Source organism: Olea europaea, chromosome 14 (genome assembly GCF_002742605.1).
Source record: "Olea europaea var. sylvestris chromosome 14, O_europaea_v1, whole genome shotgun sequence".
Lineage (NCBI taxonomy): Eukaryota > Viridiplantae > Streptophyta > Magnoliopsida > Lamiales > Oleaceae > Olea > Olea europaea.
Window position 1 is genome coordinate 7,874,622 of NC_036250.1, and position 27,923 is coordinate 7,902,544.

Below are 27,923 nucleotides of genomic sequence, written 5' to 3' on the forward strand. Positions count from 1 at the left end.
TTTTTTTTTTTTTTTTTTATCAAAATTTGATAGTTTGAAAGAGAGATTTAAATTTAAAAATTCTGTCCAAAAAATTAAGACAAATGAAGGCCCATGACAACCCATCATTCACTTTTCCTTCAATTACCCATTCTACCCTTGGCTTGGCTTGCATAATGACCATTTTACTTACCCCTTGTACATTGTTAATGTGCAAGTAAATTGATTTTTCAGTTCATCTTCGACCAAGGGCAAAACAATTTTTAGACACAATGGGACGAAAGATATTCACTTTATCATAATTGGTCGGCTAAGAAATTATATTTAATTTTGTAAGGACCCCACAAATTGATGACAAAAGTAAGAATCAGACAAAGGCTAAATACGAAAGAAATAAACTTCAATGTAATCTAGTAATAAGATCACCCAATTACGTCCGATAAAACATAACAAACATGCACCATGCATCTAAGCTCTTCTTTTCAAGAACCAATCATTCGAGAAAAATGTTGATAAAAAAAAAACTCGGCCTCGATCTTTCACATAACAGAACAAGCATTGGGATTATCCTCGCTGAAGAAATTTGCGATACGTTCTTCAGCTGCATTAGCAGTAGAAGGAAGTGACTGTGCAGTAACATTCTTCACAAATCCAGGAGGTGCCTTTTTATCATAAGCTTGTGATGTATAAGAATAATGAACAGCATTGTGAGGTATATATGGCCAAAATTCAGCTCTTTTCCCAGTGTTCTTCACTTTCTTTAATACTTCGTTCGGATCGACGTAGCCGTTAACAGTTACTCGGCTTTGCTTCCGGTTAATTTCCACACTTTTCACCCCTAAATCATCGATCGCAGCATGAGAGATATTTATGCAACAAGATCGTTAATAAAATCTACTAAAATTTTGATTTTTTTTAAAATCTTACATAAGCTTAATATATAGAATTACACTGCGTATTGACGGATAAAATCATGAATATTACAAATAAAAGGAGTAGCTGCATAATACTTTCATCCTATATTTATTTAGTTATTCTAAAAGTGTAGTAAGATTAGTTATCCCTTTTGACTCCTATGCTTTATGCATCTTTCTTTTTTAAATATTCTTCTTGTCTTCCTTGATATATGTAGCCTCCATTTGGCAAAATTTTTAAATAGTTCGGATATGTATTAGGTCGCCTTAATATCCTCTATTCTCTATATATAAAGGATATTGAGATGAGCCTCTTTTATAATAAGTATAGAGTAAAAAAAAAGGAAAGCAAATGTGCAAATTCGGAAATATATGTAGCCTCCATTTGGCAAAATTTTTAAATAATTTATAAATTCTAAAATTTCATTTCGAGTACACACTCTAATGAACTTACGAGTAGTTATTAGAACCCACAAGTACTATCTATAACTCGTCTCGATCCATCTATAAATTAAGTTCCAGATGGATGCATATACATGCACGAAAGTTCAACATTTGGCAAATTTTAGGTTTCGCAGGTAAGATAGTGTACACACAAATTAAAATTAAATTTCATTTATTATGTGAAACATCTCTGAAAAATAATTATATTCTTGTGGGTACCGAAACCCAACTTATATTAAGTACCTTCCCCTTACAAGTTATGCATATTAATTTTCCACACGACGTGAGGCATAATAAAAGAGAAAAATATGGTATGATGAGAGCAAGGGGATGAGCTTTAAATGGTGAAAGAAGAAGCCAATGAAGTACCTTCCATGTATTTAACAGCATTCTTCACTCTTCTCTCGCATCCGTCACAATCCATTTTCACTTTAATCTCGACTGTCTGAGAAAGGAAAAAAAAAAATTTAACTTCTATATGTATGAGAGGAAAATAAATCAAGAAAACCAAATTTGACACACACAGATATATACATACACACCTGCATTGATCTCCTTCTGGTTCTGGTGCTCTCAACAGTGCAAAAGTTTGCAAGATAGTGAAGAGCACCCATTTTTGTTTCTTTTGATGACACAAACCAAAGGGGGAGGACTTGATATTTATACATGGATTTTGCTGTTTGTGGGGACTTGACAAAAGCCCATGCATGTGATGATGTGAATTAAGGGGTTGTTAAACAAAGTTAACAGATTTTGATAAAAGCTAATGTAATATGTGATTGGAAGTCGATAAAAGTTGTGGATTCCCTGAAATATGTGATTAAATTTGAAGTTTGACTAGTTGAAAAATCGATAATATTTTTAAAAAAATATATCAAACAAGCACTAAAGCAAAAAATGCCTTGTGTTGATTGTGCACAACATAATTATATTGCTCACTTTTTTCATCGACATGAAATTTTAATGTGATAATTAGGGTTGTGTAGTTCGGATATGTATTAGGTCGCCTTAATATCCTCTATTCTCTATATATAAAGGATATTGAGATGAGCCTCTTTTATAATAAGTATAGAGTAAAAAAAAAGGAAAGCAAATGTGCAAATTCGGAAACTATTTGTATTCATCATCTTCTTCCTTATGGTAAAATTTTGGAACGATAAGTGAAGATAGCTCTCACATTAAGAGACCTAACAACCTCAATTATATGTTTTCAATTTTTAGGTTTGTGTTATCATTAAGCGCTCCGTGATACGGTATTGAGTGTTTATTCCAAAGCACCTATATAATTTGCGATCTTGATCGTAAAATCATTTAGTGGGTTACAATTAATGCTTTTAGATTTAAAGTAGCTTTGTGTTTGCTTTCATTATCGTTCAATGGGTGTGGCTTTGCTTTTGAATATTTACATTAGATTGTCACAATAATTGCTTCTGTTGCTGGATTCTGTCCTAATTAGAACATTACTCGCTTCTTATTCTTTTTTTAAACCTCATTCTATCTTTGATTCAATACCCAACTTGTGAGTAGCTAATTAAAAGGTTCAACGTTGCATGCTTCTTCTTACCCAACAAAAAGAATGTAAATGATTAGTGCTTGTTGGGATTTCTGATCGATTGATTACCCGCAAGTGAACGGGATCGTGAACAAGTAATAAAATGGTGTGTAGGGTATCGAACTCACGAGGACTATGTGTTTAATCGAGTTAAAGCTAATAATTCCCTTAATCGAATAGCAAGGTCGAGTTGTAACTAACACTATTAAATCTATCAACTAAATAGAAAGCAAGTAAAAGTTTATCAAATTTGCGAGAAGTATTGCTAAAATATGGAATCCCCCTTACTACTCTATTTTTAGTTCGACAATTTAAATTGACAATTTGAAATCATGCTTGTTGGTCAATGTTCCTATTTTAATTGAAAACTTCTCTCGATAATTATCAAATCTATTCCCCTCATATGACCTTCCTATCCCTCGATGAAAGATGCGAAGATGATAAATGTATTAAACGAGCTAGAACATCTTATAAAAATCATATGAAGCATAGAGGTATATCTCTATCCTCTATCGAACCTCACAATATTTATTATTTTGTGCTAATGTTCCTATTGTCTCTCTCGATAACAACAAAATTCACAAACAATTCCACTAGTGGCCAATTAATTGAAAAGCATGAAAACGATAATAAACATCCAAACAATTAAACAAATTAACATCAATTAAATTATTCAAATTAAAAATTTATAACAAGGGTTCATCACATCCTAACAAATATGAAAAATTAGTCTAACATATTTAAATTACAAGAAATCATATATAAGTGGAAAGACATAACTCAAATTTTTTATAAATTGAGAAGATAAAGACGAATATTGAAATCTTGAATCTCTTCAATAGTTTCTTAATAAATCTCCACCTGCGCTCTTTCTTCTTTGTTCAATACCAAGTTTGAATCTTCACTTAATTGAATTCTTGCAAGTCCACTTCAATTTTCTCACAAAAACAATGAATTCTCCTCCTTTGATAATGATAATTGATAAATATTGGAGTATATTATATATAAGAGAAAAGTATGAGAGCCCCCTTTGTGTATTCTCCTGTTGGGTCTCTGTAGTGGTCGAAAATTGGTGAAAAATCACGTCCAAATTGGTTTTCAAAAGAGTTCCAATCGAATAAGGAAAGTTACACTCGCGCACGGATTTTTTTGTCTCTGCACAGCAGTCAGTATTTTGATCATAACTTTATCTCCCGATATCCGATTGAGTTGATTCAAAATGCGTTGGAAAGCTAACTACAAGGGCTACAATTTTTCTAGAAATAGATATTTTTCAATTCGGACGTTTACTATGCCAAAAATTGGTTGCAGTCCTTAATTAAAAATCTGAAAAATATATCATGGAATTGAAAGTCGATTTATGGTAATATTCTGATGATATTCCGTTCCTTTTTGACTTCTAATTGTATCCAATTGACTCCCATCAATCTTTAAAATATCTCTTATGGTCCAATTCAACCATTGGATATTTTCAATTTGGTCCTCAACTTTGTACTTCGTCATTTTTTGCCCTTTTTCACTTCTTTCTTTCGGTTCAACTTCCAACCATCGAGTTTTACCTAATAAATGAAATATACAACAAATTATGCTATAATTACTTTAAAAAAATATTAAATGTCTATATTTTTAGGTCTACGTAAGTGTATAAAATACAGTTATCAATTTCATTATAATCTTATAATTTAAAATTGTTCGTCCATTTAAGGTCAAAGCTGTCCACGATAGTGCATGGGCTGCCCGATGTTGGTTTCGTTAATTGATTCATATGCAATGAGAAATAAAAAAATAAAAAAATTGATTAACTAATGTAATTTTATCGTATATATCTTGATAAACAGTTTGATCCCGAATTCGGTTAGATCAATAATAAGATTAAATAGGCACGAATTTTAAACGAAGGGACACAATTTTCCATTTGGCTCAAGTAAATTTATAATAGTTTAAATATATTCTATGTAAAAAAATTCTTCTGTTGAACCTGAACTCAAGTTCGTGCTCATGTTGAACGGTGCTGGTCGACCAAGATGCAATCATGGTGTCCAAAATTCCAAACTCAAATCCAAGCCTTAGGATTAATAAATTCAACCATGTTCTTTTCCCAATCAACTTGCGACATGAAGCTTTCGTTTATTTTTTCATTCTTTTCTTCTATTTTATCTCTCCCGTCTAATGTTGCATATACCCTCTTTTATTTGCCATTGTTTGTTAAGACTAATATTCCCGTGCTTTATTATTAGCATCGGATTCTTGTAATAAGATTGCAAAACTTCGTTGGGAATCTTTTCAAGTGAAAAAAAATAAAAAAAAATAAAAAATAAAGGGGCTTTTTAGAGGATCAATTTGTTAAATACTCTTCCCTAGTTGGTATCCAATATGAGTACTTTAGAGAGCATTTTCATGTGATCGTAGATATCACATTTACATTTTATTTTTTATTTTGAAAATTATTAATTTTCTTGCTTTTAGAATAAAAAGTTACTTATTTCAACTGTTATATTGAAGTTACTTTTAAAATAAATAATTTACTTATTTCTAAATCTAGTTGCAAGTATTCTTTGATGCCAAACTTGCACATAGTATTGGTCTTTCCAAATGCACGCAATCACAGGCTTAAAATCTGGTTGGCCCCTCACCTAATATATAACTTTTTATCCATTTAGCCACTTCAATCGAGTTTAGTCCCAACTAACGATAACGCTAATTAAGCTCATAATACCTACGTCACCTAATTGATTTGACAAAGCCAAGTACACCAATTTTAAAGAACGAAATCGTGTCCAACACAATTTCATGGTGACAAAAGATCGCTAGGTATCACTACTAGAAAGGGAGGCAACAAAAACCCATTCCCAAAGTTCTTACATGGCAGGCCAACACTCAAGCTGCAATTATCTAACCTTTTTTCCTAATCCTACATGTAGCAAATATCGATTGTCATTACCATTTACAAATCAACCGTAAAATTTCATATTTAAAAAAAAATAATAATAATAATAAAATCCACTAACCCAACGTTTCAACTTCCAGGTTCAAAACACAACTCTGCATTTAGATCGGGTTTGATGCTTGCATAAACCACATACCAACGGTAAGAAAGGCTTAAACCACATTTCCGATTGTGAGAATTGATAATCCCACAACCTAAACGGGCCTTAAATGCTTAATTAAACCACCAGACACCTATATCAATTATCAACAATGCCTGTGTAGCAAAGGGTAGGAATGGGCAAACTGAATTGTTATGAAAAAGTGCGAATAGGCAATATAAAATTACAAACAAAAACACAAGATTTACGTAGAAATCCAATATGGGAAAAAATTACTGAGAGGTGTGGAAAAATTCACTATATGGAATATGATTACAAGAGGTGCGGCTATATGATGTTATGATGCCCTGATATAAATCACATATATAATAAAACAGGTCTATGCTTCTCATAATATTAGTTCTATCACATATTGGGTCACTGTATTCTAACATGAATTAAGTCCATAAGATGGGAACATTAATATGTTAGAAGTGCGTAATATGATAGAATTGTTGAATCACATTTAATACGAAAGGAGATAAGGGAGCAAATTTTACAACGATTATGAACATATGGTGTAAACAAGACACTAGGAAGGTGCTTGAAAACTGTCTGCTTTATCAAGTCTAGAAGTCCCCGAGCTCGAAGATTCTCCCATTACATCAGAAGCAGCAGCAACTTGGTATGATTCCCTTTTTAAAGAAGTTGGCAACCCAGATATTTCCTAACAAGATTGCACAAAAAAATTCAAAGAGATCAGTAGCAAACATATTTGGGTTCTATCTTCTTTCACTTCCTTAATTTTATTTTTGTTGTCATTATTACTCTTTAAAGTTGGGGGTTGGTCAGAGTGCAAAACTTAATCTCATGCAAATCCTAGGAGAGAAGAATTCGGCCTAACAGATTGCTCAAAAATTAAATGAATTTAATTTCATCCGCTATTCAGGTGGGAAAGAGAGAAAGCCTACTTAGCAGATTGTACAAGGTAACTCGTCTAGAAGCATTACTTTTTAATTGGAAACACAAGTTCCCAACTGAAAGACACTATACTTACTACATATATTTCAACAAGTTTACAAGCAAATCATATACTAAAAAAGACCATTCTGGATGCAGTACATGGCTAAATTAAAACTGACAATAATAAGTACCTTCATCAAATGCAACCTCAAGTCACAAGGTCGAACTTTATTACCAATACAGGCCATAGCAAATTTTGAATATTGATACAGAACATCAGCTGCAGCTTGCTTTTTTTCTTCAATCTGCAGCACATACGACAAAAATTAATATCAAAAGAAGACGGTTCCGTATCAAGACACTTTAAGAACAACCGCAGATGCAAACTACCCATATTCATTATTGCTTCAAGACTTTGCTTTTACAAAGTAAAAAACACCTCTTCTAATATAATCCAAAATTGATGGCATTCGGTGAGAAAATTTCAGAAATGAAAAAGATTTTTTGAACGATGTTTACAAAGTGAAACGAAGTGTATGATCCTAACGAGCTGCAAAATGCAAGATAAAGCTTTGGCATCTTTATAAAGACCAAAGAACTTTATGAAACATTACACTGGTACCATTATTAATCCACTGAATATTTTCAACATTCAAGTCAGATCACCACCAAAAGAATGCAGAACACATTTTGAACCCTTCACATCATCCAAACCAAGACATTGGTGCATGTTCATTATTAATTTTTGAGAGTAGACAGAGTAAGTATTGCAAGCTGTGGAACACAGATGTTCTCAGTTTTTCATGAATTGAAATCAACTATTGAGTCAACAGCAAAATAAAAGTGCAGAGTTTGATATTTTGATCATCCAAGGGTAAAATGTCAAAAGCTTAATGTGCCAGATATGGTTCATTCAAACAGTAATTGCCGGATAGATATTATTAAGTGATGCACATGCTCGTGAGATTTCACTAACTGCCCTGTTAATATAAAAGCAACCAGACCCATGCCTCTCCAAAATGGCCTGTTTAATGTGAAGTACAGTATCGCGGGCTTGATTTTAGTTTTTCAGAATAAGATTTTATTTAGACTCTTAAGGTTAATATTCCTTTTAGGTATCCAACTAGAACATAGAATTAGCTTTTCCTAGTGATCTAAGCTACAGTAGTTTTGTGAAGTTTTATGAGAAACTAAATGAATAATTGAGAAAGGTATCGACTTGCTATTAAGAAATTTGGTTTATGATCTTTCTTTTGCTTTCTAAGAGGTGGAATACAGTAACCCATTTCAGTATAATGGTTATACAACAGTATGTTTTCTGTCGACTCATGCTACCATTCACGTATGATCCATACTAGATCATTTGAAGACCAACTATCATCCTACCTCCTCTACATTCAAACAGTAATTGCCGGATAGATATTATTAAGTGATGCACATGCTCGTGAGATTTCACTAACTGCCCTGTTAATATAAAAGCAACCAGACCCATGCCTCTCCAAAATGGCCTGTTTAATGTGAAGTACAGTATCGCGGGCTTGATTTTAGTTTTTCAGAATAAGATTTTATTTAGACTCTTAAGGTTAATATTCCTTTTAGGTATCCAACTAGAACATAGAATTAGCTTTTCCTAGTGATCTAAGCTACAGTAGTTTTGTGAAGTTTTATGAGAAACTAAATGAATAATTGAGAAAGGTATCGACTTGCTATTAAGAAATTTGGTTTATGATCTTTCTTTTGCTTTCTAAGAGGTGGAATACAGTAACCCATTTCAGTATAATGGTTATACAACAGTATGTTTTCTGTCGACTCATGCTACCATTCACGTATGATCCATACTAGATCATTTGAAGACCAACTATCATCCTACCTCCTCTACATTCAAACAGTAATTGCCGGATAGATATTATTAAGTGATGCACATGCTCGTGAGATTTCACTAACTGCCCTGTTAATATAAAAGCAACCAGACCCATGCCTCTCCAAAATGGCCTGTTTAATGTGAAGTACAGTATCGCGGGCTTGATTTTAGTTTTTCAGAATAAGATTTTATTTAGACTCTTAAGGTTAATATTCCTTTTAGGTATCCAACTAGAACATAGAATTAGCTTTTCCTAGTGATCTAAGCTACAGTAGTTTTGTGAAGTTTTATGAGAAACTAAATGAATAATTGAGAAAGGTATCGACTTGCTATTAAGAAATTTGGTTTATGATCTTTCTTTTGCTTTCTAAGAGGTGGAATACAGTAACCCATTTCAGTATAATGGTTATACAACAGTATGTTTTCTGTCGACTCATGCTACCATTCACGTATGATCCATACTAGATCATTTGAAGACCAACTATCATCCTACCTCCTCTACATTCTTGACAGCAACCCATCTTGGGTGTGAGATAGAGATGAGGATATCTCACCTTAAAAATGGATTAAAGCGATAAAAAACAGAAATTATTCGCTCCTTTTTCTTTTTGACAGATCAATCATTATAGAAAAATTCCTATGCCCTGAAAAATTATTGTTGTTTGTATTTATTTTCTACAGAAATAAAATTATTCTTTAACTTTTAGATATCTATACTGGTTTTCTAGATTATGGAGATTCCATTCACATGATTTGGACAGCAGTCAATCTAGGATTTGAAGGATTAGTTCTTAGTTTTCTTTTCAGTCCTAAATAATATTCTGATACAATTGATTGGTTGCTATTTTCGTTTCGCAGGTTTTAATAAATTTAATTGAATAAAGGGAGTTTCAGAATCATAGTCTATAATCAAAATTCAAGATTAACTGTTTTAAGCCATGATATGTTTGTGAGTCATAGTGGGAGCCATTAGTTTTATTTAGGATTGCTAACCTGTTTTTAAAGTAGAGTCTCAAGTTGAAGTAGAAATTTTCAAGCTCATGAAACATAAGACTAATAGATCTCCTTAGTTATTGACAATCGTGACTTTGCTCAGTTGTCACCCTTTGAAGTAAAATTGCATTCTATGCACTAAAGAAATGAAAACTAGAAATTATAACAATACCTTGGTATCATTTAAAAGGTTTGTGATCCTAAAAATCAACAGAAATGCCAATGGTTACAATCTAAAGATGGTCAAAATCGACTTCAAACAGAAAATAGTACCAATCAGTAAGGAATAATTAACAGATCAATAGTTATCAAATAATTCAAGTTTATCAGAGCATTTGACGCTTTCTGAGATTCTGTAATGCAGCTCATCTTATAGTGATGTCTGAGGGATGTAGGGGGCACTTCATATGTTTCTTACCTTCAATAGTTTTTCTTCTTAAATTTTCAGTGTGCTTAATTATTTCCCACTCCTTTAAACCAATTTGTTCGACACACAACATAAAAAATAATCAAATCCAGTCTATCTTACATTTAGAAACCTGACCAAACAGGGCTTTGAGTCCTTTGGGTTAAAGGAACTTTTTGTGTTATATTTTCCACAACAACTTCCAACTCCTCGTGAGCTGCAAGAAACCTTAACAGTTATTCCTCATTTTTATTTTTATTTTTTTTTGCTAAATCAAACCGTTTACACTTTAAAATCAGGCCTTGTATCCTGTTGTTTAGTCAAAGTTTTTCTTAGTACATAATGCTCTTACGGCATAGAAGTCATTAACAGATAGCCCTAGTGAAGTAAATGTTATTGATGGTAATAGCCCCAACTCATAAACAGGGATCAGCAAAGTATTCTACCTGCACTAGATGCCCTAGGATTCCAAAACTGAAAACTACTCTGTGCACGAACTAAATAGATAATAACCCCAAAATCATACCAAATTATATGAAGTCTATCAAAGAATGAATAAATTAATAAAACAGTCTTCACTGTAGCCTTCATAAAATGTTTATTACTTTCGAGATACCATTTTGGTTCACTGATACCAAATTGCAAACATAATCCGTTTGCATACACTACACTTTCCATGTTTATGAGCCAAAAGACTTGAACAATCACTGTACAATTTCTAGCAACGAACCAAAATGGACACTTTGATCTTTTGCCTTTTAGTATAAAAAATTGGACATAACTCCATGATTTTCTTTTCTTTTTTTATTATTAATTTCCTTTTACAATTTACTTAAGGTGAAGAGCACCTAGCCTACGCCTCCCCTAAATCCCTTCTGAAATTGGATAATGGATTATGCATCAAATTCCATCGAAGATTTAAACAGTAATGACAATATTCTGAAATTGTAGAAATATTAATCAACTCGGTAGGTTTTCGGTATAAAAAAAAAAATAATTGATGAATGTTTACCTCGTAATCTTTCATGGCTATAGACGCCAGTGCTGCTTCACAATGATCAAGCTTCTCGTCGAGGACCTCACCGTATGTGTTATTTATCGAAAAATTAAAGGATAAATTGCAGCAAACATCTCCAACCTTTACCTTCTTTTGCACTTACATCCCCAATCTTTTTTTGTTTGGGCAACTAGATTCTCAACCTTTGAAAAATTAGCTGAATACATACGTCCACATTGATGAGTTCCATCCAATTCTCGGCCAGCCAATCCCTTCGACCATCAAATTCAAATTATATAAATGGAGAATTGTATTTAAGACACCAAACGTTTTATTTAGTAGCAGACTTAACACAAACAAACATTTTATTTGTATCATAGTAAATATCAAATCTTTAAAAAATTCGCAGTTATGTCTAAAATGACAGTTTCTATCAATTTGACCTTAGAAACTGTTACTTGACCCTAAAAAATTTAATAATTTTTCCCAAATAAGCAAGGACATTTTGGATATAACATATTTTTCCTATTAAATCATAAATAAAAAAAATTCAAAAACAAAATACAAAACCACAACCCCTACCCTATTTCCCATTTTGAGTAATTAGCATAAAATATCATTACTTTTCAATGTTATTGTGCGAAACTCAAATTTTGTAATGTTTGCTATTTGATTGACTACACAATAAAGAAAATACAATTAGTTTCGAAGAATATGATCACATGATAGTTAATCAATAAGTAACGTGTTTTCCTTTAGGGATTGAAACTAATTTAAAATAATATGTTTTTCGATACATTTGTTACTTCGTGAGCACGTTGTATTTTACTAATGGTTTTTCAAGAAATATTAATTTTAATTTTGTATTACTTTAAAAGTAACAACAAACTATTTATAATAAATCGATCTACGATTAATTTTCTTTTGAAATAATAATTATAATGTTGTGTGACTTCAGGAGCAATAACATGATAAATTATTAGTTTAAAATTTATAAAAGAACATCAAAAGTAGTTAATCAGGTGAAAGGCACAAAAGAGTATTTAATAATATTCATAAATGTATATTTTGTAGCTATATAAAAAAATTTAAGCAAGGAGTACGTAAATTAAATTATGAATTAATATGTGTACATGCAAACGTTATTTAAAGCAGAGAAAAAGCTAAAGTTACGGGAGGGGGGTGAGGGGGGGGGGGGGTTAGGTTCGCGTGTATATATAATTAAAAAGAATTGGGTTAGCAAACAAGAAGCTAGGTGCACACAAATTGGTTGGAAGGAAAAAAAAAAAAAAACGTGTGTGATTGAGGCAGAAAAATGCAGAAAATTTGAACATGCAAATGCAATGATTGTGGCACAAATTTAGAGACGCAAATTGATTGTGGCACAAATTGAATTTGTAAGAGCCTGTTTGGGAGTGATTTTAAAAATTGATTTTTTAACCGTTATGAGAAAAGTGGGGTCACCTATGAAAGAATAAGTCAAATATGAAAGCTGAAATAGTGAAATAACGGTCAAAAAATCAATTTTTTGGATGAAAAAATCGCTTCCAAACAGGCCCTAAATAACGGATTGGTTTTGTAAAGAAAATGTACAAATTGAACTATCAATTTACGAATCAAGAGGCAAAATCAGTATAATGTGTGTATAAAAAAAAATTTACATGTCACCAAGCTGGTTTTGGTACACTTAATAAATGATTATCTTAAAAAAATTAGAACATTCACTAAATTTTGAAAAATTGAGTCATCAACTGATAACGTGTTATAAAAAAAGATAAAAGAGAATAAAAGTCAATAGGCTTGTATGTATTTTATTCAGAATTAATGCCTTGTATTTATAAGATCCAAAATAAGAGTCACAATTAAAATGAAATAGATCTTTTAGACTAAATAAGATTTATCTATGTATCATAATAATATTAAATAATTATTTTATTATTTTATAGCGGTCATTATATGTTGTAGGTATTTTTTGACATCAAATCGATTGTGCTTATTAAGAGTTTTCCGAAAAAGCCATCTTAAGTCATTTAACAAGGCCTTAAAAAAATCAAACTACTATTGAACATATTTGTATAATTTTTTAGAAATACTTTGTCTTGCTAAAAGAGCTTTTATAAAAAGTTGACAACAGATGACTATTTCGAGAAGTTCTTCTATAGGAAGTGACTAAGAAGCACGTATATGAATACATAATTTGAAAGCAATACGATAAAAGTACAACGACTTTTAAAAAAAATTAAGTTATCTGAGTATGTATTATAACATTTTGCATAATTTCATTAGTAAAAAAAAATTAAAATAAAATATTAAAGCATTTTATCTTAATCCTCCATTGTCTCAATTTCATTTTCTTTGACATCATCATCGGCTTTTTTATTATCATTAAAAATAATATTCTCAACTTTGGCTCATCTACTAATAAATTAGCAACCTCAAGCATATTCCAACACCGTCAAGATTATCAAATGAGTTTCCAACAATGTCATACATTTTGAATTTTTTTTTTTTGAAAGATATCTAATTTTCTTGATAAAAGATACAGAATATTGTTGTGAATGAAATTTTTCAGCTCGTTGTGGAATTATTTTAGTCCTTCTCATAGATTGCACAAAAGAGTGCATACCTCAATTTCTGTCAGTACAAGATAATGAAAAAGGCAGCACAAGAAGTTTTCAAGGCAATGCTCTGAAGCAATGATTCATATGAATTATGAGTAGCTATCAAGTCTATGAATCCATTTTATACCAGTTATCGTTAAAATCAAACTTAACAATAATATTCTTCTTCCCGCGTCTTCAACTACAGAATACGTTAAAAAAATTTAAAAAGTAAACAATAAAAAATAATAATAAATATGTATTTCATTCGTATTGGAGGGTATTTAAGAGTATTCAAGTTTGAATATGTATCTGATACGAGTACATAATAAATTTATAAATATCCATGCTTATTAGTGAAGCGGAACCAACAATTTTTTTACTAATTAAGTTATTTGGCCAACTTTTTCTAAAAATTCTTCTAATCAAACAAAGCATTTCTAGAAAACTATCAAAATGGGTTCAAAAGCAATTTCATAGTTTTAGTAGTAGATTTTGAATTGTAGAAATTACACAAAAGCTTACTTTTAAAGATCCAATTTCAAAAATAAGATATAATGTCTATTTATACAAAAATTAGATATTAATTCAAATATTATAAATCAATATTTTAATATTAATACTAATATTATAAATAAATATATACACATACACCCTACCCTATCCACGTCATTCAAACCCTAATATCATTCTCTCTCCCCATCCCTTCTAGGGTTCCACCTTCAATCTCACCAATTTTCAAACACAGTACATGGTGTTCTATCAATGATGTAGCAAGCAGCTAACTTGGTCTCACCACCTCAATACTAGATGCAGCCTCTACAGTAACCTCCGCAACAGTGGATGCAGCCACAACAATCACAATACCATATGTCGCCACCACAATAGCCGTCGGAGTACTACTATCAACAACGCTGCGCTTGTCGCTGCTCAACGATTGCTGACGGAAGTATAACCGTTGTGGTAGTTCTGTTGGTGGTGCAAGTCGTTGTGGTGGTGATCTGGTGCAGCATTGGTTGTTGACGGTATTGAAATGGTGGTGCTTATAGTGGTAGAGTTGTTTTTGTTGTAGATCTAATTTTTTTTTTTTTTTTGGGCAATCGTGACGGCAATTTTTTTGGATCTTGTGGTGGCAGTGATTTTGTTGAGGGCGACGAGATGGTGGTGTTGTTGGTAGTCTGGTCAGATGGTGGTAATGTTGGTAGTGGTAGTGGTGCAGCATTACGGTTTTTGTGAAGTCCAAGTCTGGTTGTGTGATGACATTATTTTGGTCGGTTTTTGTATTCCTGTGTTATGTGTTGCGATGTGGTAGTATTTTTTGCAATGAGTTGATTTGTTTTGACATGGTGGAGGTGGTGGTTCTGCGACGATGGTGATGGTGGTGGTGTCGGAGGCAGTGGTGAAATAGTAGTGGCAAGTGTTGATCGTGGTCACAAATTATTTGGTTGATTGTGATCATTAAATTGGTTAATATGTGGCCAATGAAAAAAGATAAATTGTAATAAAAAAATAATGTGTGACCTAAAAAATTGTTAATTTGTGACTAATAATTTTATAATTTGTGTTGTATAATAAGTTGTGGTTTATTGTATTTGTGATTTGTAACCGATAAATAAATTGTGATTTATAAATTTTTGACTTGTGATCGATGAACAATTTTTGACTTGTAAAATTTTTGAATTGTGACCATAAAATATTTTGTGATCGAAGAATAATATGTGACTAACTAAATTGTTAATTTATGATCAAATTACATAAATTTGTGACCTTAATATATTTAATTAAAAAATATACAATTAATTAATTAAATTATTAATAAAATTTAAAAAATATCTAATTTTTGAAATTTGAAACTTTTGTTATTAGTTTTGAAATGGGTGATACTTAATCTCTTAGTTATAAATTTTTCCCTTCTGATTTTTTATTTTTTTTTTAAAATAATCTTGCCAAAGGAGCTCTGTTGTGTCTATTTGCCCACCAACCACCTGTATCTTGGAGATATCATGCTCATTAATTCAATTGTTTGGTAGAGATTAAAATCGTATTTTCAATAATTTTTTGATAGAATTTGATGAAATATATGGTTAAAAAGTTGTAGGACCCATAAAATATGTTATTAAAATTGATTAATGACTTTAATTTAGAATAAAATCTAGATTTTAATTGATACCAAACATGGGTCTAATCTCTCTGCTTGAGAAGGTATAGGTAAGTGTCCTATATCAAAGTAATTATGTTCAGACTTGTTACGCTGCATCTTTAGATGTGCTAGAAAGCAAGTCAAAATAAATAAAAGTTATTTATTTTGCATAGGGCTGGACAAAACTCTCAAACCGAACCGATCGAATCGAACCCGAACCCGAACCCGACGGTTCTTCTCAAGTTAAATACCCGAATGGGTATTTGAATTAGGAACCGACGGGTATGGTTCGGTTCTCGGTTCTAGGCGAAAAATCGAATAAGAACCGAATCTCTGTAATTTTTTTAATTAATTTATTTTAAATAAGTAAATTATTTTATTTATTCTAAATAAATTTGTTAACTAGTTAATTTAGTTCAAACCATAAAATATGATTTTCCTATTTCTAATATTCAGTTCAAAATCGACTTAATCAAATTGATCTCAATTTTATCCAAATCTGTTATTCTACTGTAGTGTCATTTCTACAGGAGAAAATCGAATTAAAACTCTACAACATCTCTCTTAATTATTTTGAGCTCGCTATCTTTCTCTTTCTGTGATTTTAATAATCAAATTTATGAAAAACTTAGCAAAGAGAGACGTAAAACACATAATATTGAACTACGTTATTTTGTAAGAGCTAATATTAAATATATCATTAATTAAATTAACGTAACTTTGTATATATTAAAAAAATTAATTATAATACGGAACCGAATGGAACCGAACCGAACCGAACCGAATGGAACCCGAACGGTTCCGTAATTAAATTTGGACCCGACGGTTCCACTTACTAAATACCCGAAAATTTCGGGTCGGTTTGGTTCTCGTTAGAACTGAATCGAGCCATGTCCAGCCCTAATTTTGCATACATGATTTTCAAAGTAATTTTTTATTAACAAAACTTGCTTTCCTATGTAAGCAAAAGCATACATGCTCTTATAAGTGAGTTTTTCGATTTCATTTTTGGTGCAGAGATTGTAATTTCTAGAGCTATGTGATTTCGAAGATTTGGACTATTGTGGATGAGCAATCCCTACTTTCTCCAAGATTTGGGAAATTTACAACGGTCGTGCTTGACGTCCCTGGACGTGTGGTTTTATCCAATTTGCAATACCTCTACTTTAGTTTATGGGAACTGTAAATGTTGACAGTTGAAACTCCCTGTTTCTCTACCCTCGAGTCAAATTTATAGGGTTGTTATACTAAGTTGCATACTACAAAAGCTTGGAATGTTGGTCTTCATTTCGTAGAGATTTTTTCTTGAAGTCCAAGTATTTTTGATCCGTTTATCTTTCTCTGTATGTTTCGAAAAGAGCTAGAAAATGTGGAATTATTTAGTTGGCTATCATTAGCAAGTTGTCTCGATTGTTATTTTCTTATGTTATGACAGTGGGAGCTCAATTTTTGTGTTTGAAAGAACTTTTTGACAATGAAAAAATTACTATGTGCAATGCAGCGTACATGTCTTTTGGATGTCTCTATGACCGTATAACTGGGCTTCTTTTCTTTTTCTTTCTCATTATGCATGTCATCTCTTCTAGACTAATGCTTGTTTGGATTTCATTATTATTACGCATTCATCTTACTTGGTGACTATTTAATGTCATGTAGGAGCAGCGTTGGGGACGATGCTACATGTGAACATGTTAAGGATAACAAATATCACAAGCCTTCAGGCCGCCCCTTGTAAGTTCTTTAGGCCACGAGTGAGGCGACAGACCTGTGCAAGGTGGAGGAGGCTAAAACCTACATATGATATTTAGCACGTGGCAAAATTAAGGGTAAGGTGTTAACAAACATGACGCCGAAGCCGATGTTGAAGGCTTCCGTTAATGATGAGGCTGATGTGTGCTTGGAGGACGAAGACGAAGTAGATCGACTATATTTAACACTATTTAAAGATACTCTATTTAGCAATAGCAAAGATCATATATCAACGAGGCTCACGCATGTGTTGTATGCATGCTATCAACTGAATAAAGTTCACCCTTCCTCCTAGACAAGTACACCGGGCATTTCCTCGATAGGGAAAGAAAGTGATTGATCATAGCTTGGAAAAATGTTGCAGAGAAGTGGGGGAAAACAACTCTTATTAGATCACCAAGTTCGGGTAGTGATGCGACGTGTAGTTGGAATGAGATTTTATAATGCAGTTAGATAATGAGTTTTAATGGGTTCACAAAATAAACAGATAATAAGTACGAAGTAAATTTGCATAATTTTGACTTAAAATAATTTATAGGACACTTCTTGAAGAATTTAAGGGCATCTCCAAGATATTCTATTTTCAGAGAGTATTTATAAATTTAGGATTCTTTAAGCATTCTAACGTACTTTTTATATTTAATATTTAATTTTACTATACTTAAAAAATATCTATTGTTTTTCACTATCTTTTATTGTCACCAACTTCTCTTCAAGTCATTATATTATCTTCCTCCATTGAAGATTAAAAATACTAAAAGGGTCAGTTTGATTGTAAAGATGAAATTTAGGTGGAAAGAAAACGAATTTCAGGGAATTGAATTGCCCAGAAATTGTTTTACTGAGAATTGTCAATTATTATGTTTGATTGATATAATTTTCTACATGAAAAATGTTCAAATAAAAGTATTTTTTGATATTCGTTTGACTTTATTTTACATGAAAATTGTCAATTAAAGGGATAAAATTTATTGGTATTGGGGATAAAATTTATTTTTATTGAAAAAAAATCAAGAAAATCATCTATCTTTTGGTGTTCGTTTGACTTTGTTTTACATGAAAATTGTCAATTAAATTTTTTTTTTTTTTACAATTAAGAATAGAATTTCTTTTCATTGCAAAAAAAAAAAAAAAAAAAGCCAAAAAAAAAAAAAAAAAAAGCCAAAAAAAAAAAAAAAAAAAGCCAAAAAAAAAAAAAAAAAAAGCCAAAAAAAAAAAAAAAAAAAGCCAAAAAAAAAAAAAAAAAAAGCCAAAAAAAAAAAAAAAAAAAGCCAAAAAAAAAAAAAAAAAAAGCCAAAAAAAAAAAAAAAAAAATTTTTTTTTTTTGAAAAAAAAAAAAAAAAAAAAAAGGAACGATAGCCTAGAAAACATTGAAAACCAAGAAAAGTCCCCTTTTTGAAAAAACCAAGAAAATCAATTCCATGGGGAAAAAAATCTATCAAATAGCCAAAAAGTGGAAGTTAGAATTTGAATTCATTTTCCATGAAAAATTCATACCTATCAAACAGGCCCTAAATATATTTAATCATAGAAAGTGAATTTGACTTTACAAGTTCACTGGCTGAATTAAAATGTTAATTTAAAGAATCTTTTGAAATATAATTTTATGAATTGATTATTTTAAATAGAGAGCATCATATCTTTAAACAGTTTTTTTTATTTTTTTTGGAGATGGACATCAGGTTAGTTTTAACTTTTAATAATTGAGAGATCAAGCGTGAAATGATTAACAACATTGGTGACCAATAGGGTAATAAAAACACTTCATTAAAATTATGCACAAACTCAAGCGAAAATTTGTAAAATTAGCTCGAATTTATATATATAAAATTCAGATTTTTAACAAATTTTGATAAAATATATGATTAAAAAATTATGAATCTGAATTGTCAAAATATGACTTAAAATCTAAATTGAAAAATTCTACTTGTACATAATTATTGTACATAATGATATCCATAATGTGATGTGCCAATTATCCAATTATTAATGTACAAGTGTGAAATTTGAATTAAAAATTGAATCCAATGCTACGTATAATTATAAATACTATTATATAGACAATTATGTACATATAGTACATTCTATCTAAATTTTAGCCCCTTCGAATGGTATTGTTCAACCATCAATCATTTTCGGTAAGCTACAGAGAAACTCGTGAATCAGCGAGTAAGAAGCGAGTCAAATCATTGACATTCCAACTCGACTTCAAAAAGATAATAGACGCCCAAAATCCGAAACCCTTTGTCACTAATCACAGATTTCGATGCCCGCCGCTGTCGAATAGGAAATACTAAAACTTCAGAATAAAACGCGAGCGCGTAATCTTCGCCGTCCGATCATCGATTAGTTGTCTTCTCCAGAATCCCCGAGGCGGCAGCTAGGATCGATGGGAGACTACAACGACGCCTTACTGCGCAACCCAAACTCCGCCGTCCAGGCCAGTGCCAAGGCTCAGAATCGGAACAATGTTATGCAACTCAAGCTTGTACGTGCTATTCTTTTGTTTGTTATCTATTTCTTCAGTTTTTAATTACTTGAAATCGTGAGAATAATTTTGAATTGAGCATTTTTCTATGGGATTCGATAGGAGTCTGAGATATTTTTAATTGCTTTAGGGTTTCAATTTAGCTATGTGTGTTGAGGTCGTATGAAGGGTTATTATTGTATTTTTACGGTGTGAGTTGTGACGGCTTGATTTGTCACTATTATTTATTGTTGAGACCTTTGGTGATCTTGGATAGAACTTAATGATTTAACGGTGTTAGGTGTTTTGTTTTAAACTTGAACAGTCACATTCTCAGCTGCCAATAACACTGTTAGTGGCTGTTGTGTAAGGAATTCTGATGCTATATAGAATGTAGTTATGTTTGGTGGCTAAGATGATACACGGAGAACTTAGAAATTAATTACATCGTCTGGTGTTAATATCTTCTGTTTTTAACTTGTGGCAGCAAAATGTGTGTTTGACCTTGGCTTTGTCTAATGTGAATGAAATAGTTGAGTTGACATTCTGATTTCTTAAATTATTTAACTGTTATAGAAACATATTTGTGACTTACATTCCTTATATAAATATGAATTTTTGTTTATTTATTTATGCAGATTGGTCAAAGTCATTCTACTGGATTGACACCAAATCTTCTTAAACTATTTGAGGCCCGGCCCCCTTTGGAATATAAGCCAGCGCCAGAGAAAAGGAAATGCCTCCCATATACGGGTCTGTTATTGCTTTAAGCTTGCTGAAGGTTTCACTAAGTTGGAATATGTCAACTTAACGTATATTTACAGGATTTATTTTTGTCTGACAGGAATGGCACAGTTTGTTAGTCACTTTGCTGAGCCCGGTGATCCACAATATGCTCCGCCTATCCAAGAGGCTGAGACTCATGTAAGATTTTATTTGCCATAAACGTCATGTACCTTTTATTTTCACATAAAGAGTTTATAAACACATACTTTCTTGGTGAAGGTTTTCCTTTTGAGCTGTTGTCTTTACATATACACGAGAAAGATCTATTAAGTACCTGTACAAGCTGGATAAAACTTGTATTATTTGTCTTTTATTTCAGTAACTTGATTGTCCTTATTCCACATGTAGAAGGATTTCTTGTTGAGTTCACCCTATTAGCAAGATGATTTAAAATTTATTTTACATGAATATTACTTTTTTTTGTCTATATCCTGAGGTTTAACCCCCATTCCCCCCCTTTTTTCGATTTACGTGTAATATTATTTTATGAAAGATTGTGTAGTTGAAAATAAGAGAAAGAATAAAAAATGAAAGAGAAAGGGGGCCAAACGGGCTTAATATCTTTGTCATCTAAAGTGACTTGGATGCAGCAGCTCATGACTTCATGGTCTATAGATAACTGGCATGGCAGCTATATTTTTGGAAACTTTCTGGAAGAGTTAGTTGGCATATACAATTTATATAGCAATATTGATGCAGTTTATATTATGTTTAATTTCTTTCATTGTTTTGTTGGAAATTGAAGCTTATGTGTGGCTAATTATATAGTGAGGCCTTTATTTTTTAGATGAGAATTGCTCTTATGCATAACGGTAAACCTTTACTTGTAGTTGATTTATATTAACGGTTAAGACGGGTAAGTAAGAGTGTAATCCACGTCCTTGCATTTTTTGTGGTGGTAGTTTGCTTGGAAGCGCCACTACATACCCTCTGTTATTTTCAGTGCACATTATTATCTTCTTTTGGTATATTCAGGCGCAAAGAAGAGCTAGGATACACAAGATACGGCTAGAGGAGGGTGCAAAAAAAGCTGCTGAGGAGCTGGAGAAATGTGATTTGAGGCTTTTTATCTTCTATTTTACCAAAGATTTAAAAAAAAAAAAAAAGAACAAAGAAATTTGACTTTCTTGGATTAAGAAACTCGTATTATTATTTTCTATTGTGCAGATGACTCAAACAATGACCCAAATATTTCTGGAGACCCATACAAAACGTTGTTTGTAGCTAGACTTGTGAGTAATGTTTTCGTTTTGAAATTAGAATTTTAATTACTGTTTATTACTTCCATTGATTGACTTAATATGTTATCTTTGCAGAATTATGAGATGACAGAGAGCAGAATCAAAAGGGAGTTTGAGGCTTATGGGCCTATCAAGCGGGTAGGTATTATAGAGCAACCCAATAAGGGGCTCAGATTATATTGGCTTTTGGTTCGGTAAGAGTTTCACATGTGGTGGCTGTGTCCTATCTTCCTTTTTGTCCTTTCATAGAAATATGTTTTGTTATTTTTCATTTTGCCTTTTAAAATAGTAAGAAGGAACAATAAACTAAAATTTATCATTTTTTTTTCATATATAATTGTAATAATGATTTCAAATAATCCTACTTCTTAGTAACATATGACCATGTCATTTTTTCTCTCTGCATATTGTTTTTTTCAGCAATAATATTTTAAAATTTTACGTTTGGCTTACTTGGCATGATGGTGTAAGGTGTACTTAGCATGTTTAGGATAACAAGCAATCGAATAACAGTTGAATGGTCTCCTCAAGATTGGAATTATTTCCAGGTATTATTTGGTCTCACTGAATGCCTCTTATCCTTTTCTACGACTTGAATTTCTTGGACTCAAAACCCTCTTGAGGACTAGTTACTTTCAATAGTTTCTAGTTTGTCATTTACTTTTAGTACATGCTGCATTTCCAGCTACTAAAATTCTACTTTTGGATTTAAAGGCTATCAAAAATGTTTCAGCCATTTGGAAGGTATCCCAGTATTGACATGCTATTTATAGTTAATTTATTATTGTCTTAAAAATTCCCTGGTAAGGGGACATTAGTATATATGGCAACTGGTAAAATGGCACATGGTTTTTGCAACTCTAGCTGTGACAGTGATGCATCTCGCCTGGGAAGCTGTATGATCGAAAGGTGAGCACGGCTAATTAGGCATAGTGCCTGGCTGCCGTGCCAGTAGGCTTTTATTATACTTATATTAGTCTGAAACATTACTAAAGAAGTGTTATTTGATGCAAAGAGACCCTGCTCTGTAATTATATTTTACTGATCCTCTCCTATTGAGTTTCAGGTTCGTTTGGTTACAGATAAAGAAACAAATAAGCCTAGAGGCTATGCCTTCATCGAGTATATGCACACGCGTGATATGAAAGGTCCCTTCTTGTCTTCTTCCAGACTTCTTCGCTTCCTTTTGTTTCCCAGTTCTAGACCTATTTATTGTAATTATGCAGCTGGATACAAACAAGCTGATGGAAAGAAGATTGATAACAGAAGGGTTCTCGTGGACGTTGAACGTGGAAGAACTGTTCCTAATTGGCGACCTCGAAGGCTTGGTGGTGGGCTGGGAACAACTCGGGTTGGAGGGGAAGAAGTTAACCAAAGGTACAGAGGGAGTTAATAGCCATAATTGCCACATATTTAGACTTATATGCACAAGTATATTCCTAAGTTCCCTGTGATTATTTTATCATAATGTTACAAAATGATTGCTAGGTTAAAAATACGAGAGGGAGAACAACAGATGTTCAAATATTTCCATTCGAATTACGATAGCAGTGATATTTTCTAACTGACTCAGGTTTTTGTGAATTATAATATCAACCCACACATGCATTGAGTGTCCATGTCAAAATTGTGTTCGGATTTTAGAGAATTCTGTTGAAATATGAACCTAGCATCTGAGTAACATCATTTTTAGTCTTCTGTTCTGTTTCTACATTTTTCCTTTTCCTCAACATACTTAATCTTTTCTTTTCTGCCTTTCCTTCTGTCTATTTTTTTCTGCATAACCATACAGATCAATGCTTAGGGAGCAAAATGCTGTAATTGCTAAGTCACTATTCATGGTTCAATGATTTTCAATTCCTTGGTATGGTTTTCAAATTAATGATGTGATGTGAGAAGCTTGATTCTTGCTTTGGGCCACCTGTATGGTCTATAGATACTCAGTGCAACTGGTTCTGTGCTTGAAGAGAACTCAATTTGAGAGATTTGATTCTATCCTTTGTTATGATGGTATTGGGGATAAATTTTCATAACAGAAATGTTCTTTGTGTGAATTAAGTGTTCTGTTCTCCACTGGTTTAGTTTATGACAGCAAAGTGGCAGTTTTGACTGAGAAAATAAACAAAAAGGTATCCTCCAGAGATTGTCACTGCCTCTAAGTCAGTCAATGACTGCATGCTTGTCCATTGCTCCGGCATGGAAATTCAGTGGTGGTTGGTTTTAATACAAAGGCGGGTAACAAGATGGGATAGAATGTATCTCATTACATAAAAATGTGGGCAAGGGGAGGCACTGTCATTTGTCGTGGGATGATGTAAGTTTTAGATGCCTTAAGAGGAGTGCCAATGACAGCTCCTTTTCATAATATGCGATCAGCTAAATCTTTGCTTGTTATGTGCTTAAGTAGAAAGATGTACAAATATGATTGGTTAGTAATAAACTATCAAATATTGTGATCTGAGTCCTTGGGTTCTTCCCACTGTGCATGGTTAGGTTCTATGTTACCTGATTCTAGGTGAAAATGCTGCATGTGTAGAAGGAAGTTTCAAACACTGACAACAAAAAGCTGAGCGATATTCCCAAAAGATTTGCAGCAAAGAAAATTCCAAGCTAGACATTAAAATTAAAATAATTACTTATGTTGTGGTGTTTGATTGCCATTTTAAGTGTTCAGTTCCAAGGACACATGGTTTCCAGGGTTTATAATATCTTGTTGCCTGTTTGTTTAGGTCTCTTCATTTGCTGATCTGAATGTTGTGTTGTATTTTATTGTACCTTCTTGTCCAAATCTGATTGGAATTTTTGTGGATTTAATACTTGGGCTATGTTTGTCTCCCTTTAATACGAAACTCTTTAATTCTCGTACTCATTTTCAATCCCACATTTACACAATAAAATGTTTTGCTTGTTAACCCAAAATGTTTCCCTACTTTTTGACCACATTCTCCAAAAAATCACTATTCAAAACCCTCTTTCTCCTTCTTCCATTTTTTTTTTTTGCCCCCCCTTCAAAATAATGGCCATCAAACAAGGGCTTAATGTTGATGGCTTGATGCTTTGTATCAAAATAATTCTTTTGATACCTATGTCTGTTCTTTATACTTATTTGTGGTAAATGAGCTCGACTATTGTCATCGTACTTCGTGCATTTTTTATACTCCAATTGTTAAGTGCCTCTGCATTCTAAGCGACCAACCTTCCATTTTGGAATATAATATATCCTTAAATTATTTCACTTATCAATCGTACAGAGAGCAATTGCAGTCTAGAGGAACATCTAGGCCTGAGGAACCAAGGATACGAGATGACCGAGACAGGTAACTTGTCTGTTGATTTCTTGCATTTTTTGCTGCTTGTGTTAGCTGTCGTTAATAATTTTTTCCCAACATCTGAACTTGTTAGAGGAATGAAAGTCCCAAAAAGTGTTGTGGGTGGGTTCTATGATGTGGACCAAGTAGTCCAAATTGCTCTATCTTCTTTTAGGCACTTTGCGTCTTGCTTCTTAAGGACTGTAAAATATAAGGAAACATTAAGAGAGATGTTACGAAACCCAACACATAAATTTGTCATGGAATCTCTCAGGTTTTCGTCACTTTCTAATGAATAGAAGAGGATATGAATTTTATCATTTTTGTCACGTCTGCATGTTAGCATCTTATAAATTTTATTTTTGATTACTGATGCACATAGTTTCACCAACAGGGAGAAATCTCGTGAAAGGATAAGGGACAGGGAGAAATCCCGTGAAAGGTCTCATGAGATCTCTAATGAGAAACCAAGAGACCGTGATCGTAGAGATGATCGACATCACAGAGATCGTGATAGAAACAGGGACAGGGACAGATACCGGGAGAGAGATCGTGGTAATGATCGGGAACGTGACCATGACCGAGAGCTAACACGAGACCGCTATCGTGGTCGTGATCGGGAACGTCGTGGCCATGATCGTCAGAGTGAGAAGGAGAGGGACAGGGACAGGGACAGGGACAGGGATTACGAAGATGGTGATGACCATGATCGAGGGCGTTCCCGTGATGGAGATTATGACTATGATCATACTGATTCAAAACATGAGCGAGACCGTAATATGAAAGAGAAAAATGATGATCGCTCAGAAACAGAGGATAACCATGGGTGGCACGAACAGACTGAGTACAGATATGAACACCCAAAACGAGAAGCTGATCATGACCATGGGCACTATGAACGCCAAAGTCGAGGACACACTGCTAATTCAGAAGCCCCGGCAGTGTATGACCGCTATAAAGAAGCTGACCATGATCAAATGGATGAGGATGGTTATCGCTATGACCGAGATACATCTGAACCAAAATAACGAACCGTGATTACTGTCATTGGGACATGTACTGTCTTGTGGAGTAAGAATACTAAATGCTGTTCAAGCTCTGAACTTCCTATGCTTCATGAATTTTTTACTTGTCCTTTCTCAGTGCTATCTTATTCTCACTTTTGAGTTTTTTCGTGGTCACATTTTCCTTGAAGACGTACTTCTGGTGGTATGATCTAGTTAGAGGCGTGGAGGTCATTTTCGTTATGTTTTGATAATGTTCCACATGTTTATCTATGTTATTTGACCTATCGCTGTGCTCGAGAACATAATTCCCTTGTGTTGTTGGCTTGTGATCAGTGTCATATTACTGAAATTCGAAGTGAATCTGAACCGCATTTGCCAAATTTCCTGTATTTGTCTGAATGACATGATCTTGGACAGTATGTAACTCGAGTTTGTCAAGTGCTTGATTTGGCAACTTTAATCATTATCTGCTCGTTCTTCTACTGGTTTGCTGACTATGATTGATGCTACGTTAATAGATAGGGCTATTGGGAGGGAAAATCCTCCTGTTGTGGGGATTGAATTACTGCAATTAAAATGCGTTAGCAGTCACTATTATCAATGGTTGTTGAGGAATGTTGGTATTACTGCGTGGCTGCATTGAAAGTGTCTTTTGATGATTATTTACGAGTGATTGCATGTTATTTTACCCCTTTATAATATGTAAAATTAGTAAAATGAGTAATTGGGTTCATATTCAATTTCATCGTTAGCACTTAAGTTAACAAAATTCAGTTTTCTTCGCATATGGGTATTCAGATCTCGTAAACCCCCACCCTGATCCGTGTCATACGAGGGAGCACACTACGGAAGTAGGGTAGATAAAGTGGTAAGGGAGTTGTAACGCAATGAGGGCAGGGGCAGGATGCATGAGACTGGGAATAGTGGATATAAGTGGTCCACGTTGAAGTGATTAACTTTTAAAGCATATTTGCTGAGTGTTTATTAGCGTTTTAAATTATAAATAGATAAAATGAGTGGTTAATAAGTGGATAATACTTGTAAATTTTTCGAAAGGTGAGTGCCATTTATAACCATGAGCCAAACATAAGCTTGCTAACATCTTACTGGTTTAGGCACTTAACAAGTACCTCACTTCTGGACAGAATTTTGCTGGTAATTCATTCAAGCGGTTAGGTGTTGAGTTGGTCTTTAATAGTGTGGTTAGCTTGATAATTAGCCTCTTTTGGTTTAGTTAAATATAAGATTTTTAGAAGATTTTGATAAAAGTTGATAAGATATATGGTTGAAAAGTTTATAAAAACTGTAAGTCTGTAGAAAATATATCCTAGAAAATGGGGGCCAAACTTAATAAGCATTTTGTTGACTTGGTCATGTTAATTTCAGGAACCATCTGAGCATAACGTGGTGCACGCTATCTTTGAATGAGTACGACTATCTTAAGTGGGATGAAATTTAAACCAAAAACATGCAAGTTCACTACTTAACAC

The 27,923-nt window shown here is 32.9% G+C and overlaps 3 protein-coding genes across 3 annotated transcripts; 1 reads left to right on the forward strand and 2 right to left on the reverse strand.

Moving 5' to 3' along the window:
- Positions 1–366: 366 nt before the first annotated feature.
- On the reverse strand, positions 367–1,989 carry LOC111409636 (heavy metal-associated isoprenylated plant protein 21-like). The gene is made up of 3 exons (XM_023039662.1): positions 1,880–1,989; positions 1,707–1,782; positions 367–817 (listed from the first exon to the last, which is right to left on the reverse strand). Exons 1-3 carry the CDS (start codon positions 1,949–1,951, stop codon positions 519–521), a joined length of 447 nt encoding a protein of 148 aa, XP_022895430.1. The 5' UTR covers positions 1,952–1,989; the 3' UTR covers positions 367–518.
- Positions 1,990–6,217: 4,228 nt separating this feature from the next.
- Positions 6,218–11,365, reverse strand: LOC111409011. Its single transcript, XM_023038902.1, has 3 exons — positions 11,151–11,365; positions 7,070–7,183; positions 6,218–6,642 (listed from the first exon to the last, which is right to left on the reverse strand). Exons 1-3 carry the CDS (start codon positions 11,163–11,165, stop codon positions 6,508–6,510), a joined length of 264 nt encoding a protein of 87 aa, XP_022894670.1. The 5' UTR covers positions 11,166–11,365; the 3' UTR covers positions 6,218–6,507.
- An 8,434-nt stretch (positions 11,366–19,799) lies between these two features.
- On the forward strand, positions 19,800–26,915 carry LOC111409012 (U1 small nuclear ribonucleoprotein 70 kDa-like). The gene is made up of 10 exons (XM_023038903.1): positions 19,800–20,112; positions 20,730–20,844; positions 20,936–21,015; positions 21,853–21,928; positions 22,045–22,109; positions 22,194–22,256; positions 23,185–23,266; positions 23,345–23,495; positions 25,370–25,435; positions 25,821–26,915. The coding sequence occupies exons 1-10, from the start codon at positions 20,014–20,016 to the stop codon at positions 26,452–26,454; spliced, it is 1,431 nt and encodes a 476-aa protein (XP_022894671.1). The 5' UTR covers positions 19,800–20,013; the 3' UTR covers positions 26,455–26,915.
- Positions 26,916–27,923: the final 1,008 nt, after the last annotated feature.

What these genes read in the sequence shown, in the direction of transcription:
- LOC111409636 (XM_023039662.1), bottom strand. Translation starts at nt 1,951, where the DNA reads ATGGGTGCTCTTCACTATCTTGCAAACTTTTGCACTGTTGAGAGCACC. An exon ending in CCAGAAGGAGATCAATGCAG is followed by an intron (nt 1,783 to 1,879) that starts GTGTGTATGTAT and finishes TTCCTTTCTCAG; the next exon opens with ACAGTCGAGATTAAAGTGAA. An exon ending in TGCTGTTAAATACATGGAAG is followed by an intron (nt 818 to 1,706) that starts GTACTTCATTGG and finishes TCGATGATTTAG; the next exon opens with GGGTGAAAAGTGTGGAAATT.
- LOC111409011 (XM_023038902.1), bottom strand. An exon ending in TGAGGTTGCATTTGATGAAG is followed by an intron (nt 6,643 to 7,069) that starts GTACTTATTATT and finishes CAATCTTGTTAG; the next exon opens with GAAATATCTGGGTTGCCAAC.
- LOC111409012 (XM_023038903.1), top strand. Translation starts at nt 20,014, where the DNA reads ATGGGAGACTACAACGACGCCTTACTGCGCAACCCAAACTCCGCCGTC. An exon ending in ATGTTATGCAACTCAAGCTT is followed by an intron (nt 20,113 to 20,729) that starts GTACGTGCTATT and finishes TTATTTATGCAG; the next exon opens with ATTGGTCAAAGTCATTCTAC. An exon ending in GAAATGCCTCCCATATACGG is followed by an intron (nt 20,845 to 20,935) that starts GTCTGTTATTGC and finishes TTTGTCTGACAG; the next exon opens with GAATGGCACAGTTTGTTAGT.